The 17,954-nt window shown below is 39.1% G+C and overlaps 1 protein-coding gene across 4 annotated transcripts; it reads right to left on the bottom strand.

Annotated features, from left to right (window-relative positions):
* Positions 1-3,614: 3,614 nt before the first annotated feature.
* LOC102717211 lies at positions 3,615-11,484 on the bottom strand. Of its 4 annotated transcripts, none has more exons than XM_006664906.3 (8): positions 10,959-11,484; positions 5,887-6,275; positions 5,516-5,677; positions 5,064-5,432; positions 4,845-4,973; positions 4,499-4,765; positions 4,346-4,426; positions 3,615-4,145 (listed from the first exon to the last, which is right to left on the bottom strand). In XM_006664906.3, the coding sequence occupies exons 4-8, from the start codon at positions 5,130-5,132 to the stop codon at positions 3,849-3,851; spliced, it is 843 nt and encodes a 280-aa protein (XP_006664969.1). In that variant the 5' UTR covers positions 5,133-5,432; positions 5,516-5,677; positions 5,887-6,275; positions 10,959-11,484; the 3' UTR covers positions 3,615-3,848. The 4 variants fall into 4 exon arrangements, 2 of the variants coding, with proteins under 2 accessions (XP_006664969.1, XP_015698976.1); XM_015843490.2 differs by having other exon boundaries at positions 4,845-4,950; XR_424031.2 differs by lacking the exons at positions 3,615-4,145; positions 4,346-4,426; positions 4,499-4,765; ... (1 more) ...; positions 5,064-5,432; positions 5,516-5,677 and adding exons at positions 6,421-7,359; positions 7,448-7,580; positions 7,656-7,970; positions 8,044-10,235 and having other exon boundaries at positions 6,257-6,275.
* Between the last annotated feature and the right edge of the window lie 6,470 nt (positions 11,485-17,954).

The following is a 17,954-nucleotide window of genomic DNA, read 5'->3' as shown; positions in this document are numbered from 1 at the left end:
ATTATATATTAATTTTAAATCTTATTTATAATTTATTTAATATAGTTGACTTAAAATTATTATTTTTATTTACAAATATCATCAAATATACTCAAACCGAGCTCGAGCTAAGCCTGTCTAAGAGCTCGAAGGTTTGCTAGGTTCGATTCAAGCTCAGCTCGAGCCTGGATAGGCCAGCGCGCTCGAGCTCAGCTCGTTGACAGCCCTACTTGTGAGTAATGAGTAATACATTCGTCCTAAAATGATTTCACATGTGGCAAATAAGTCTTGACATACTCTTGACATACTGTTAAACCTGTCGTGTAACAGTGGGGTTGCATATTACGACGTTATCAGCATGAAGCTCATGTAATAAAGGGGATGCATATCAGTTTGAGCTATGCCGAAGACAGATGCAGAATATTGTAAAGGAACACTTGATCGATCTCTTGAGAATCTCACTGGTGCGCCGTGCCGTCTTCGTGATCGTCGCGGCCTTGCGTGTGTGGCTGTAGTTCACATAGTAGCGGTCTGGCTGATCGATCTGGCGGTACGGCCGGCGCAGCACGGCAATGCTAGCTGCTCGGTGGAACAGCACTGATCAGCTCCCGCTGTTGGCATGACGTCCTGGAGTACGTACGTTTTGCCCATTCATAGTGAAAACCAGTCTAGATGAGTGGTCTCAAATGTCACCTCGGATAAAGCCACTTGTCCAGAATCCATGGTTCTTCAGCACGTGGTTTCAAAAGTTTTTATCGGTCATTGGCATTTTATATCTTACCTATCATACTTTATCAATAGATAGAGAGGTACAAACTTTTATATAAAATCCATGAGTTAATATAAAATCATTCCTCTCCACTTTTCCCTCCCTCCTCTCCTCGTACTAGATGAAAAACTTATCTAGATATTTCATGAATATCTTATTCATCAGGTTCATAAAATATGTGGGTGCATTGGTTAACCCAAAAAACATTATTGTAAACTCATATAATCCACAATGGGTAGAAAATACGGTCTAAGATATATCTGCTGGTTTGATCTAGAGTTGATGATATTCGGATCTTAGATCACTCCTCCTGAGTCACAAGGCATCTTACCGTAATAGATTAATTGACTTTAGCATGGAAAAAAAATTAAAATAAAGGTATTAGTCAGATACGACTAGTTAATCGTTAGTTTCAACCTATTAAATACGGGACAATTGCCGTGGGTGATGGCCAACCAACGGATCTATAGAGATGAATCTGCCGTGAGCCAGCTAGTTTTCTAGTTCTGTTATCATTTGTTTTTGTGATTTTTTATAGGGCATTTTGGTCATTGGAATAATCGTTGACAGGATTTGATGGTGTTAGTCAAAATTGTCGGCAGGGTGTCATTTTTGACAACTAAAAAAATAAATCCAGTGGCCTACAGGAGCAATAAGCCTGTATGGCGGAGAGCGACAATTACAGCAAGTACCAAGTAGAGCGTGTGTAATTTATACTAATTGTTAAGGTGAACTAGGACAGTTATTGCGCAAACCCAAGTACCATGTGAGCACACAGGAATACTAGTTGAAAGGGTGCCCATGGAAGAATTAAACGCAAAAATAGAACATTTCTGTAGTTCGGTGTCTGTACCATTCATTCATACTAGATATATGTATTCATACAGACCTGTGATTATTCATGAAAGAAAACAATTCCGATCCGTTCCACACACTATACATATCAGCGCTCATGGTTTAATGCTATCTACTTTGGCTGCAGTTTTACACAGAATATTGCTAATTCGTTCCTCGGTTTTTCACGACCACTTGTAACGGCAGTGTATTTTTTAAATGTTTATATATAGAAATGCATCTGTCATATTTATAAAATATATATTTTATGTTTGCACAAGTAATCCTATCGTTATAGCTATCACAGAATTAGATAACCTTTCATCCTTTATAAACAAAATCAAACAACCACACTCCTATATAAAAAAAACTGAAAGAGGTGTAGATAGCACCGTACGTTAAGGTCCAATTCAGTGTACAGTATAAGGTTGCATACTTTTGCAATATATGGTCTGGCTTGTCGCCGATGAGATGTAATCTATGATGGGCGAAAATTTAGACCCAACACAAAATTTGGTCCTTGATTCCTATCGGTGACATGCTATAATTAATGCACGCTACAACGTTAATGAGGGGCTGCTATATATTTCACCAGTTATCTTTTATAGGCTGTATTTTGTATCTGTCACGTATGACTCCACCGTGAGTCCGTGAAAGGTATAAGCATCATCTGTTACTTGCCTAATTTTGGGCCCATCAGAGATTCTGATGAGTACTATCGGTGATGGTATTTTGTCAATTAATGATGATTCTGCCTCAGAAGTGACCATGCAACGCTGACTGGGGTCCCGTCCGTAACCAAAAGGCATTTAGGCGCATCACGGATGCCGTGTTCACCAGTAGTATGAACCCGTGTATGAGTTAATTCTTTTATGTATAAGTATCGACCTAACTTTTTTATTATATGGATGAGAAAAATTATAACAAGATCGAGAGTCGACGAAACTTAATTAAGTAACGTTGAATTTTTTTTCTCTCTTTGATATGATTACAAGACAATAATGCATCAATTTACGGGAAAAAAATCACGTGGTACAACAGGCCGGTTTACGAAACCGTGGGGTAACGTTACTGCCTTACTGGCCCCTAGCGGTACTAGTGTTTAGTGCGCAGTAACTGGTGTTGAACATCGTAAAACCACATTAAACTTTACTAAACAATCAAATTGTTTTAAATTTTATTCGAAATTCAGGCGGTTACCGTGGTTTTACTGCCGCCGTCCGCCAGCGGTACATTGCGATGCACGGTACGTAAACCCTTGCTACGAGCCCACTAGGATTTGTTCAAAGGATTAGAACTGACAAATTGCTGAACTCAATTTTATTTTGTGAGTATATGCTTCAGCGTGTACTTGAAAAGTCGTGCTTGGAATGGTCATGAACACACCGCGGCTCACACTTCAGCTTTACTGGCTCCGTGTTTACCTACAGAATGGTATGCTTAACTATACTCATCATCTCTTCATTAATTATCTTCAGATGAATTCGAATTCTTTTTACTGCAATTACTCTTAATATAATTGAATAATATATCCATAATTCACTGCCAGAATCCAGAATTTTTATGAGGGGGAAAAACCGCCACGAAAAGTACCAAAACCGCCAAGGAAATGCTTCTTGTCGGTTAGCCGCCACGCAAAAGCACTCACGAGTAGAGCGACAAGAAAAATGAAATTTCTTGACGGTTAACCGCCGGGTTTAATTTACATGGCGGCAACTATTGCCAAGGAAATCATGATATCCATATCTTCGCATAACGCCACGAATTTGAATGAAACCGCCATGGTAATCGAATTTTCGTGGCAGTGATGTCCCCTCAAGTTTATTCATTTTCATCACGGTGTTGAACCGTCAGTTTTATTGATTATTGTGATAGTGTGCAACCGCCAAGTTTATCCATTTATGTGATGGTGTAAACGTCAAGGAAAATATGTTAGAACCGCCATGAAAAAAGAGATTAGAACATTAATGTACACCACTATTTCACGGATTAACCGATCGAACTAACCCAATTACACATGCAAATAAAAATTACTAAACATGTAACATTAAAATAGTTAAACCATGGTTAATTAACTAAAGATCCATGAATCCATTACAGGTCTGCACTTAGAAGCTACATTTCCTAAGCACCACATATATAAGGTAATAATACAACATTATGTCTCCAACAAAAGGATGTCTGAAAACAATAGATCCCACTAAGAGCTATTGACATCAGTTGCTATTGTGTTGCTTCCAATTACAAGAATTCACTTGCCGCCTTCTTAGTCATAATCATCAAGGTCATGGAAGTTGTTTTCACGATCTATGTCAATGAAGTTCTTACCACCTAGGCCATTGTAGCTATTGTTGTGAATATCAACGTCATCAGTCATGTGCACCTCAACATCCAAGTTCTCATCCCAGTGCATAGTATCACGCTCATCCTCACTGTTACCCATATCACCATTCGTGTGCATATCACCATCCGAGTCTTCATCGCTGTAAACACCATCACCCAAGTCCTCGTTACTACCCATGTCATCATCTAAGTCAGAGCCAGAATGTGATGACCCCATTGCCTGGAAGAGAATCAAATGCATGTTTTTAATATGCTCTATTAATAGTGACTAGCTTTAGAACTACTGATATAGTGAATTAACACAGTATAAGGCTATGCAGAGCAATAAGTCCATGCTTATGAACATAAACAAGGTTAAGGCAATGCCCTCTGAATGCTGAAATAATGCATTAGCCTAAAAAAATTAGTCATCGTCCAAACCTCGTGACGACGTGCATCAATATTCGCTAGACGACTTAGTAGAGTAGCAGGTGGTTCTTGTCCAAGATTAGTAAAAATACTCTGCAATAAAAAGGCACTTGAATGAACATGCATGAACAGGAACATTGTTGGAGGCTAAGAAACAATTATTACCATGATAAGCTCACGGTTAACACTATTTTCTTCAATGTTAATCTCATTGATCTTTAGTTTAGTGTTTTCTTCAATGACACACTGATAGGAAGCAGACTTGGTTGGCCTAACAATACTTGATTTAGTAGCTGCCAAAACATCCGCCTTCTTGACAGCACCATTGCCTATCGGTACACGGCCATGGGACAGGCCTCCTCCAATGGAGTACAAAATCTTTCCATCCAATTCTTGTGAGTTCTCATTTTGGGTTTTCGCTTTGTAGTCATCCTAAAATAAAAGTATGGAAAGATAAGAAATATAGCAATCTTTCTTTAAAATAAAGATACCATAGTCATGTATGACATACCAAGACTCTTTGTGCTTTCTGACTAGGGATAGGACCACTGCAACCAGTTTTATCCACATTTTTCATTCCAGATTTCATTACAGCATAAGTATTTAAAGTGCTGGCCCTTTCAACACCAAAAGTAAAATCCTATAAGACCAACAAAGTTCAATTATCCATATGAAACTGTAAATAGTAAAGGTAAATGAATGAAGTGAAAGTAGTACAATGATGCCATACCATGTATTGTTGTGTCTCTGCAAAATTTCGTGAACCCCCTCTATTTTGAGCAATATCATCAGATTTCATTCGTGACTCCTGGGCTTTCTTTCTCTTTTCTTTGTACTTTTTCGTGGTCCAATAGTGGGAGAGGAGAGCTCATGCACCCTTATCACACCAGTCAAGCTTAGCCTTCAAGTATTGTGCTCCTGTGAGTTCTATAGTACGTGCACGAGTATCATCAGAGTCTTCACCTTTAAACTTGTCATAATATAACTTGACAGCATCCAAACGGGCTTGGTGCATCATATTTGTAACCCTTTTCACCAAATAATTCTCCAAATTTTGGTCAGCCTCTCTCATAAGTTGTGGCTTAACAAAAAATAATCTCTACATATGTACCAGAAGGAAAAGGTTATGTATGCAACAAAATAGCAGAATTTATATGTAACATGCTAGTTAAGTTTTAATACCCAGAACTCTTGCTTTACTTGTCTAGCATATGACACTCCACTGTCATTCTTTTTCCAAAAGAAATCATTCCATGACATAGTAGGATGTTTATCCACAATATCACCTTCATCATTGTACACTTTGATAATGCTCGGGTATTGTCGTTTAAGAATAGCTCCCACCTGTGAGGCATACATCAAACCGTTTGGGTCATAATTTGCATATCTGAATTGGCTGTGTGACATAGAACCAAACATGTCAGATTGCTGTACTAATCAAATAGACGATTGACATTCCCACTAAACTGCATACCTTGCTTGAAGAGAATGTGACCTACATTAATTTATTGGTATAAATGATAGAAGTACTGCAGTGAGAAACATTTTCTTACCTGTCACCCTTTGGAATCAGCTCAACCCTCTGACCACGTGGAGGCAATTTTAGTTGTGTCCTGGACATTTTCCCTCTCCCTCTTTTTTTAGGATTTCCACAAGCCCCCTTACTATGAACACCACTTGAGTTTGCATTGCATTGGCTGGAGCTATTACCACCACTATTCATTATGGGGCTAACATCATCAGCACCAGCTCTTCTAGAGTTAGCACTAGCAGCACAAGTCCTTTTAGAATTTACTCCATCAATGCTAACTCTTTCAGAACTATCACCAAATAGCAGTGCTCTTTTCAGAACAAACACCATCACCGCTGCTTTTTCTGTTGACACCACATTTGCTACACACTGCTTACCCATGAGAGTTTTATGGCGGAGACTGTGCATCTCCTGCAATTCAAAATAATGTTAAGTTCATTGCAAATTTCAAGTAAAAAATGAAAATATTTTAACTTCAGGAACACATAACCAAGTACAGGAACAAATGCAAATAAAGATATGCATAAACTAATATAGAATAGCACGTAGTACACACATGTAAATGAAACCATTAACAAATATAAAGATGGACTCATTCAACAAGACTTTTGCTTGAGTTGTAACTAGTAACAAGTGATGTCCAATAAATTCCAAGTAGGACTACAATATAAATAAATGGAAATCAAAAATCATTTGGATCAAAAGTTGGATCTTGAATATTATGAGGTGGATGTTCATGCTGATCCTCATCAATATCCTCTTCATCTTCTTCATATATTTCATCGTCATCCATATTAGCTTCACATTCAGCTTCGATATTCAGTTTAGATAGAAATTCCAAGTCCTTAGGATTAGTTATCTCATCTGATATTGTTGAAGTTATATTATCTAGATCAACCCCTAAATCAATTACAAAAGTTCCTGCTAGTCCGTCTTCTTGATAAACTAACACTTCCTCATTAGTTCCATCGGGAGAGTTTGAATCATCATTATTATCTTGGGGAGGTACACAACCACGCGGAGTAACTTGATATGCAACCCACCAGTCTGCTAGATCTGATCTGTTCTTACAAGCATAAGGCACATAATAAACCTGTTTAACTTGACTTGCCATGACAAATGGTTCAAAAACTGAAATCCTAGAGGTACACTTAATCTCCACCAGCCCTAGATTTTCAGTACACCTAGTGCCCCTCACTGTTGGATCAAACCACTGACAATCAAACAGAACTATCTCTAGCTGCAAACTTCCCTCCCATTTTATTTTTATAATGTCCTTTATCACACCATAGTACTCTAGTTCATTATCATTTTCATCAATACAACACACACAAACACCAGTGTTAACAGTAGTCAATCCAGATCTTGTTCTCTCATACTCCTCTGACCGAAATCTATATCCATTCACATCATAGCACCCATAACTCGAAACCCTTTGGCGAAATCCATAAGATATTTGATGTAAGGCAATATCAATGCTAGATGTTACCATGCACTGCAACCAAAATATAGTTTGATGTGTTAGTTGTAGGTGTATACATAAAGCTACATTACTTTAATGTGAAAGTGATAGAAAATATTACTTCTTCTTTGAACCAATCAAAAAAATTTGGCCCATGCTTTCCACGACTAGTCTTCCACCCATTTAACCTTAAGTCTCGTAGTTGTTCAGGCTTTGGTTTAATTCTGCTCTTCCAATGTTTCTCATCAAATTTTCTAGGAAAACCAATATATTAGCATGGCACCAAAAAATTATATGAAAAAAATAAAAAATAGATTGAGGGCTAGTACTTGAAGAGTCCATCCATCTCTGGCATGTTCGTCAATATGCATAAGAATGCAGCCTCATACTCTTCTGTTGAGAGTGAACGTATACCTCGTGGGCTACTGCACCGGCCGGGGTACTTAAAGATTTCAATATTACATGAACTTTCAAAGGTACATGCACCATCATCGTACCGAGGAATCTTGTTTCTAACTGACCGAGCTGTGGGTTTAAAATAAAGTGATAGATAATTCGTGGCCTCCTCAACTAATTCAGCCTCAAGAATACAACCTCCAACACGAGCCTTGTTTCGTACTTTCTTTCTAAGCCTTTGGATTTTCCTATATAAACCAACAAAATAATTTAGAAGATATTATTATAGACTGATGCATAACCAGCAATCTATAAGTTTACCTCTCATATGGATAGTTCCAACGGGCTTGAACGGGGCCTCCTAGTCGAGCCTCACGAGGAAGATGAATAATTAGATGTTGCATAGGATTGAAGAATCCCGGAGGAAATATCTTCTCCATTTTGCATAAAAGAACAACAATTTGCTCTTCTAAATTGCATATGGTATCCTTTCTTAATTCTTTGGCACATAGTTGCCTATAGAAAAAACTAAGCTCAGCCAAACACACCCATGTCTCTTCTCGAAGGAAGCCACGGAATGCAACGGGAAGCAAGCGTTCCATAAAGATGTGATAGTCATGACTCTTTAATCCAAAGATTTTTCGCTGCGATAAGTTAACTCCTCTTCTAATGTTGGCTGCGTACCCATCGGGAAACTTGAGCTCTTGAAACCATTTAAGAATTATTGTCTTGTCATTCTTCTCAATACAAAATGGGGCTCGTGGTTTGTGCCACTTACCATTTTCCTTTAGCACCAAATGTAAGGATGGACGGTTACAAATCTCAGCTAGATCTTGCCTTGCTTTAGCATTGTCTTTAGTCTTATCAGGTATGTCAAAGCATGTATTCCATATAGCTTCAGCTACATTTTTCTCATTATGCATTACATCAATATTATGCGGCAACAACAATTTATGAAAGTATGGTAGTTGCCAAAAACAACTAATATGAGTCCAATTATGCAATTTACCAAAGGTTTTTGAATTGGTTGTATGACTGTTCATTTCTACCAGAATTTTCTCCCCGGTTAAATGCCTTGGAGGCTCATCCAACACAATTGTGTTCTTGCGAGATGCATTTGCTTGAAATCTAAATTCATGGTCTCTAGGTAAGAACCGCCTATGGCAATCAAACCAGCAAGGCTTGTGACCATGATGAAGTAGAAAGGCTTTACTTTTAGATAAGCATATTGGACATGCAAATCTACCATGAGTGCTCCATCCAGCAAAGTTACCATAAGCAGGGAAATCATGGACAGACCATAGATAGGCTGCACGCATTGTAAAATTTTTGTTCTGTGAAGCATCCCAAGTTTCAACCCCATCCCATAGCTTCATTAATTCATCAACTATAGGTTGCATCAAAACATTCAATTTCTTTCCAGGATGTTCAGGACCAGGAACTACGAGGGCAAGAAACATATATTCTGACTTCATGATTAAGCTTGGTGGAAGATTTAATGGAGTAACAAAAACTGGCCAACATGAATAGGGGGCTGCACTCAGATTAAAAGGTGTAAAACCATCAGTTGCAAAAGCAAGCCGCACATTTCTACGATCACTAGCAAAGTTAGGAAAGTCTTTATCAAACTGTTGCCATGCTTCCCCATTACAAGGATGCCTCATCTTACCAAATGTCGAGCATCTATGAGACTGCATTTGCTTCGCGGTCTTTGCATGTGCATATAACCTTTGTAATCTATCTGTGATGGGAAGGTACCGCAAGACTTTACGTGGGACTTTGCTTTGGCCTTCCTCGTAGCGAGAGATACCACAAACGTCACACCTATCTTTATTTTCATTCTCTTTATAATAAAGCATGCAATTGTTATAACATGCATCAATTTTTAGATATGGCATACCAAGCCCTTCTAATAGTTTCTTTGATTGGTAGAAATCCTTGGGCAACTTACAGTCTACAGGCAAAAGTTCATGGATTAACTCTAAGTTTGCTTCAAAATGTGCAACTGACATATTGTATTGTGATTTCAGAGCTAGCAAACGTGCCACAGCGGAAAGAGATGAGTGTGTTGTGTTCTCATGCACTAGTTGATCAGCATTATCAACCATCCTATAGAAAGCCTGAGCAGATGCCGTTGGCTCCTCATCAATTGATGGTGGACAGTCACCACCTAGATCAAGCAGCATATCAGCCATGTGATCAATTTCATCAACACTCTCTTGACTACTATCTTCAGCCTGACTATTGATAGCTTCCTCCCCATGTGATGTCCATACTCTGTAGTCAACCCTAAACCCATATTTACATAAATGCATCTCCACATCAAACCTTTTTTGCGTAACATAGTTTCGACACAGGGCACATGGACACTTAATAGTACCATCTTCAACCAGATTAGGCATAGAAAATGCACGATCTAAGAAATGGTTTGTGTTTTCAATCCAATCATTAGAGGGAGCTTTCCCACGTGACCAACCATTGTACATCCAGTCACGGTTTGCCATTTAATTATTCTGTTTTAGAAAAATAAGCAGCATAAAAATTTCAGTTTAACAATGATTTGCTACCAGTATCGACCAAATATAGCTAGGAAAAAATGTAGGGAAATACAATACTACATATTAAATACTTGCGATACTTACAAACCAAACCAATTACTTTTGTGCAGCTTATAGAACATATACATTCTAATTCATAACATAACATGTGAATTATTTGTATTAAAAATGCGAGCATAATAACAAATTTTATCTTAACAGGTATTTGATGGTATGGAAAGATACCATGAAGTATGCAACGCTATATGACCGTGTAATTCTCATATTTATTATTATTATAACCATCCCGAATGTTAGTACATGTAATATTTTATTTACCCTGCCAAAGGTTAGTGTTTGTCTCTGGGATGGTCAATACCACACGATGGTTCCAAAGACTGGTTGCTTTCTAGCTGGCACTTATTTCTATTTTTCCAAAACAAGCAACAATAAGTCCACGCAAAAATATGGGTTCACCTGAAAAAACTATGTTCTAAGCTCAGCGCCTCAACCTATCTATGAAGGCACACATTTGCATATCAATTTGCAGCTAGCACAAATATAGATAATTCATTGCGGGCTACAGATTCTAGCACAAAATAACTACGGAGGAATAAAAACTTGTGAAGGGAGAATGGATTATCAACTCATGAGAACCTATTGTATTTTAATAATAAAATGGGAAACACAAATACTTACCACTGTCTTGGATGAGATATGTGTAGCTTGTTGGACGGAGAGGCAGGCAGTTTGTCACCAAGTCTCAGAGCTCAAATCCACTATTCATCCTTGAAAAAATTGGAAGCAAAAAAAAAATCAGATCGTAGTATTCCTCTTGCCCCTTTGCTTTCTCTACTCGTTGCTCAGCTATACCCAAAATCTGAACTCAAATACTAAAGCACTAGCCATTAACAAGACCAAAATCAAGACCCCATGGAATAGATTCATCTCCTCACGAGGTACAAAAGAAAAATCTGCCATTGATGTAAGCAAAAGTTGTCTTAAGGAGAAACAGATCTGGTGTATGTGTTGGTCTCAGATGTAGACCACACCCTTCACCGCCCCTCCCTTCGCTGCGACCCCGGCGAGAAACTCATCTTCATTAGTAGGAGAGAGCCAGCTCTGGTGGAAGCAAGCAGGTGCGAAGAAGATTTGGGGGTGGATTTAAGACAGTGAGTAGAGAGGAGAAAGAGAGGACGAGAGAGAGAGGTGATGCTTTCTTTTGGTTTGCTTTTGGTGCACGGAGACACACGGCCATGCCTATATTTTTGTCTTCTCGCGCGTTTTTTTTTCAATTCGCGCTTCTTTTTTGCTAGAGCGGGAGCAAATCGCGCGCATGTGAGCACCAGCTAAAATTTGGGTTCATGCATTGGTTTTCCTGGTGGTGCAATGAAATTAAAAAAAAATTATCGTGGCGGTGCAAAGGACTCGACAAGATAATTTACTATTTTCTTGGCGGTTATGATTCCCTCCCACAAAAATACAATTTCCATGGCAGGTCAGTTTCGCCCCTCATAAAAATTCATCACCCACATGAAAATTCTGGATTTTGGTAGTGATTAATACCATGCGAGTATATATATATATATATATGTGAATTCTTAAAATTGTTATGGTTTCTATTGGTTTAATTAGTTTGAACTTGACCGGCTTGGACAAGTTTTTATCTATTTTACTCCAAGGAAGCATTCTAATTGCACAGTCCTCCCAGCATGTGTGTGACCGTGCTTCCTTATAGAAACGGAGGTAACCTGTAACTTTTTTCTACTCAAGCAACTGCGTATAGATATACACTACATGGACTGCACAAGTGTTTGACTAGTTAGGCATGCATCGACAAGTTTCACATCTATCTATTTCATACTTCCTCTGTCCCTAAATATTTTACACTGTTGACTTCTTTTTCACACATATTTCACCATTCCTTTTATTCAAACTGTTTTGTAAAATATATAAAGCTATATATATGCATAAAAGTATATTTAACAATAAATAAAATGACATAAAAATAATTGATAATTATGTCAAGTTTTTGAATAAGACGAATAGTCAAATATATATAAAAAAGTCAATAACTTTAAATATTTAGGTACGGAGGGAGTAGTATAGATGTTACTTTGAAATTGTTGTAAATCAAATCTATTCATGTTTGGGCAAGTTTATATAAAATTATACTAACATCTAAAACACCAAATTAGTTCTATCAATTTCATCGTTAAATTTATTTTTATAATATATTTATTTTGTTTTAAAATGTATTACATTTTTTATAAACTTGAACAGATTTAATTTAGGATAAAGCTAAAGTGAGTTATAATATCATAGACAGGAGGTAAAATCAAGAAAATATATTTCAATAAAATATCTTGATATATATGGCTTTGTGGATGTCCTGACATAACTTATATAAGCTCTGTATATATAATCTTTTGTTGTTAACTAATGGCACCATTTTATTTTTCACTGTGTGTGTGGAGAAGAAAGGAGTTGTTAAGATCGGAATGTGGGGTGTCAGCAGTAGAAACATGCATGACATCTAGGTGACACCGAAGAAACTCAAGTCTGTGACAATTCGGAGCATAAACACCATTGACCGCCTCACGTTCCACTATGAGGATGAGGATGGGAACCACCATTGAACTCTTGTCTAGCATGACTAGCATGATTACAGATCCTCTCATCTGTGATGGCCCAAAACATGCCTGGATTACTTGGGCCGTCAGAACATAAGCATCTCAATCGGGCCTAAAATAAGCCCGTTGTAGAAGTAATCGCACAGCCGTAAGCTAGGTGCGTATGGTTAGAGCCCGTCAGAGATGATACTTATCTCTAACGGGCACAAATGTACGCGCCGATTGAGATTGTGCAAGTCATGTCAATCGGGCCAAGTTACCAGGCCCGTCACAGATGACCATCATCTCTGACGGGCCCAAGAGAATGCTCGATTGAGATGACTTTGCACCCATCACTGATGGTTTCTATCAATGATGGTCTCCTTTGCTTTGCTGCGCCCGATTGAGATAATCGGTGGCCCGTAAGAGATCTCGGAATTTGGCCTGGTTGAGATAATTATTTGCACTCTATAAATACTCGACCCGGCTACTGTCTGAGGTTATCCCACTGTTCACAATTTTGGTGGGAGGTGTAAGGGGGCGAATTTTTGTAATTGTTTTCTAAAGAGAGTCTGAAATTCATAAAGTAAGTATAAAGGGTAACTAATACCTTGTTTAATTATAAGCACTTTATAAATTCAAGCATGCAAATAAATATTAACTAATATTTTGCTTTTTTAGCAATGGTTCGAAGTTTGATGTATGCGACTAATTTGAAGCGGCATTGCAAGGAGTACAGAGATGGTGTATTAAGTTTTTTGAACGCTGTGGAGGAGGATAGGAAAAGAAGAAACAACAAATACATGTGGTGTCCATGTAGCGATCGCAAGAATGAGTCTAAGTTTGAAAGCAGAGTGGGCATATACTCTCACTTGATACGTCAGGGATTCATGAAGGGATACACACGTTGGGTGAAGCACGGAGAGCAATAATCAGGAAGTGGTGCCGTTCCCCACAATAGTGGTGTAGACAATCATGAAGATGCAGATAAAGACGAGCGTGATATGTTTATACCGTCTTCATTGGGTGGTGAAATGGTTGATGTTGAACCAGATCTGTTGCAAGACATGTTACGTGACGTTGAGTACCCAGCATACCACGAGAGAGATTCTATGAAGTTCAACAATTGGTTAGTGACTCGGCGACACCTCTGTACGCCCGATGCAAACCAAAACATGCCAAATTGTCAGCTGCCTTAGAGCTAATGAAGCTGAAAACTAGTAGTGGATAGACCGACAAGAGTTTTATTGAACTACTGGGAATATTGAGCGATGCTTAAGAGAACACATTGCCCGAGACGACATATGAAGCAAAGCAGGTTCTATGTCCCTTGGGGTTAGAGGTTCGTAGAATTCACACTTGTCAAATGACTGCGTATTGTACTACAAGCAATACACGGACTTAGATGCCTGTCCTGTCTGCCAGGCATCTCGGTACAAGAGAAAGAAAAGTGCGTCGGAGGGAAAGAAGTCAAAGCGGGGTGGGCCAGCGAAGGTTGTGTGGTATCTACCCATCGCTGATCGTTTCAAGCGAATGTTTTCCAACCCCAAGGAAGCAGAGATAATACGTTGGCATGCCACAGAGAGAAGGAATGACGGATTACTTAGACACCCAGCTAATTCCATGCAATGGAGGAATGTCGATCGAAAGCACAAAGACTTTGCTGCCGACCCTAGAAACGTGAGGATAGTTTTGTGTACGGATGGCATGAATCCTCTTGGAGACATGAGCAGTTCGCACAGCACTTGGCCAGTTCTTATTGCAAACTATAACCTCCCTCCATGGTTATGCTTTAAAAGAAAATATATTATGTTGTGCTTGTTAATCTAAGATCCGAAGCAACCCGACAATGATATTAACGTGTTCTTGGAGCCTGTTGTCGATGATCTTGAGATTCTTTGGAAAGAAGGCGTGGAAACATGGGATGCATATAGTCAGGAGAACTTCAATCTAAGAGTTCTTTTGTTCGACACCATTAATGACTACCCTGCGCTCGGTAATCTTTCTGGACAAACTGTGAAAGGAAAGAAGGCTTGCTCAGATTGCATGGAACATACACAGAGCCGGTGGCTGAAGAAATCATGAAAGATGGTCTACATGGGTCATCGGATGTGGCTCCCTCTATGTCACGTATTTAGAAGAAAGAAGAAAATTTTCAATGGGAAGAGGGAACTTCAATCTGCTCCCAGGGATTTGTCAGGAGAAGAGGTCCACAACATGGTGAAGGACACAACTAATGAGTTTGGAAAGAAAAGAAAGCATGGTAAGACAAAGGACCAGGGTATAGGGAAGAAAAAAATCAATATTTTTGCGGGTACCACATTGGAAAGACCTTGAGGTTCGTCATTTCATTGATCTTATGTATGTAGAAAAGAATGTATGTGAGAGTTTGGTTGGATTGCTGCTCAATATGCCTAGGAAGATGAGGGACAGGCTGAACGCACGATTGGACCTTCATGAGATGAACATTCGTAATGAACTTCAGCCTGTTAATTACGAATGAAGCGATGGGTAGAGTGTACCTTCCACCTGCTTGCCACACTCTATCGAAGGATGAGAAGATCACCATGCTATCATGTTTGGCAAATATTAAAGTTCCATTCGGGTAGTCAACGCGGATCAGCAAGTACGTAAAATTGCATGATCTAAAACTGGTAGGGATGAAGTCTGATGATTGTCATGTGCTAATCTCACAGCTCTTGCCAGTTGCTATCAGAGGAATTCTGTCACCAAAACTACGCCACATGATCCAACGACTGTGCACCTTCTTTAATGCAATTGGTCAGAAGATTGTATATCTCGAAAACCTAGATGGGTTACAGTCTGAAATTGTCAATACCCTCTATCACATGGAGATGTACATTCCACTCTCTTTCTTTGATATCATGATCCATCTGCCTGTTCATCTGGTGAAGCAAACAAAACTATGTGGCCCTATATTTCTAAGAGAAATGTGGTCGTTCGAGAGGTACATGGGAGTTCTGAAGTCATATGTCAAAAATAGAGCAAAACTAGAGGGAAGCATCATTGAAGGTTACACGATGGAGGAGGATATCGAGTTTTGTGTCGTGTCTGAGGCTGATCCTATCGGAGTTCCAGCATCTTGTCATGAGGGACGGTTGTTAGGTGTTGGCACAATAGGCAGGAAAAGGATTGTTCCTGATCAAGATTTCTATGCGCAGGCTCATTTTGCCATGCTTCAACACATGGCTGAAGTGATCCCATACTTTGAGGAGCATCTAGAGAAGGTCCGACGAGAGAAAATGGGTCGGTCAGACATGTGGATCAATAGAGAGCATAGTACTCACTTCAACGAAGGGTTCAAGAATCGTATCACATGGTTGACCGATGGCCCAAGTGAGCTACTGCAAAGGTTGGCAAGGGGCCCATGTTGGGATGTTGATACTTGGCAAGGCTACCAAATTAATGGTTACACATTCTACACCACTACACAAGATGAGAAAAGTAATGTGCAAAATAGCAGCGTCCGTATAAATGCATATCAGGATCAAGCTGGATCAAACACATACTATGGCCGCATTTAGCAAATTTGGGAACTGAACTACGTAAACTTCAAAGTGGCTTTGTTTCGTTGTACCTGGGTCAATATCCGCACAGGTGTGAAAGTCGACAAGGAAGGATCACGTTGGATGATCTGGCCAAAGTTGGATATGCCAACGAACCATTCGTGCTAGCCAAGCAAGTCCAACAGATTTTCTACATACAAGACCCTGCAAACAAGAAGCTTCACGTTGTTATGGATAGCAAGCAAAGAATTATTGGGGTTGACAACATCGTGGATGAGGAAGAATATAACAAGGACCTTCATGTCAGACCTCAAATTAATCTTGAAGATGATCCCAAAGACGATGTGGCGCATGCTCGTTCGGACCATTCAGAAGACATATCTTTGTAACTAAACTCTATGTGTACTGTACCTTGCATCTGTGCGTTAATGATATGACTTCGGTAAAGTAATAGCAACTTCAAACTATATATGACATGCAATTTTATCATTCTTTTTGACACATATTTACGCTTTTTTTTGCATATCAGTGTGATTGAGTTATTTGTACTGCTATCTTGTGGTATCGTTTGTGTCTAGGCTTGCGTCTCTAGTACGTTCTAGCCTAGGACCAGCACGGTACTTCACTTTGAACGATTATTCAACTTTGCATTCTCTGATTTGAGTATTTGCTATCCATTTGCTACATATTTAAGGAAACTTGCGGACTTCGTGGGCCAAACCAAAGAAGGAAAATAATCTAAACCTTTCTTTGTGTACAAAGTACGGAAACAAATCAATTTATTAAACTCCACTAAAAAAAGGAAACAAACTAATCTGTTATCTCCTTCCTCACGCAATAGATCTTCTTCCTCACGCGCAACGGAAACAAGAGCACGAGACATTGCGCAACCACACGACCAAAACGCTAGATGCAACTACACAACTCCAAGACTAACCAATAGAAACTTCTGAAAACTACAAAAATAGAACCGTGGCAGCGAGCCGGTTCCGTTTTCATAGGTTCCGATGACAACAGAGACATAGTGGCAGCGATGACTGTGGAACAAAACATGGCCAGAACTCGAAACTCTAAACGAACTAGATGCTAAGACCAACAACACGACTCAACGATGTAACTCAAAACTGTTGACGTCAAAATGTGAACATTGACGTGTCACACACGAAGGCCTGGGAGTCAATCTTAGACAACTCCAGTGTAGGACATAAATCTTACGATGCGCAGACGTGCCAATCAGTTTGATCCTGCAAGTGACAAGATCAACGGTAAACCAAGCCGACTGGAATGGTTAGCCGATAGGTAACTAATAATCCAGCCGATCGGATGTTGATGCTGAAGTGGTTAGCCGATAGGATGAACGATCGGCTATAAAAAGATTGTATCAGCTAGAAACTAGGTAGACAAAGACTTGAATTAAATATTAGACCAACGTAATTCACCAAGTTACTTATTAATCTCAGTCGATCGGATGAGCCCCTATAAGCAGATCGAACCAAACATACATAGATCGGACTTAACCAAGACAGTATGCAGTCGAGCACGATATAATTATAGGA

The sequence above is a fragment of the Oryza brachyantha genome, chromosome 1 (genome assembly GCF_000231095.2).
Source record: "Oryza brachyantha chromosome 1, ObraRS2, whole genome shotgun sequence".
In the NCBI taxonomy this organism is placed as follows: Eukaryota; Viridiplantae; Streptophyta; class Magnoliopsida; order Poales; family Poaceae; genus Oryza; species Oryza brachyantha.
The sequence above is the reverse complement of the archived record's forward strand: the minus strand, read 5'-3'. Positions and strand labels throughout refer to the sequence as shown.

What these genes read in the sequence shown, in the direction of transcription:
- LOC102717211 (XM_006664906.3), bottom strand. Translation starts at nt 5,132, where the DNA reads ATGAAATCTGATGATATTGCTCAAAATAGAGGGGGTTCACGAAATTTT. An exon ending in TTAACCGTGAGCTTATCATG is followed by an intron (nt 4,427 to 4,498) that starts GTAATAATTGTT and finishes TTTTTATTGCAG; the next exon opens with AGTATTTTTACTAATCTTGG. An exon ending in TTGATGCACGTCGTCACGAG is followed by an intron (nt 4,146 to 4,345) that starts GTTTGGACGATG and finishes ATTCTCTTCCAG; the next exon opens with GCAATGGGGTCATCACATTC.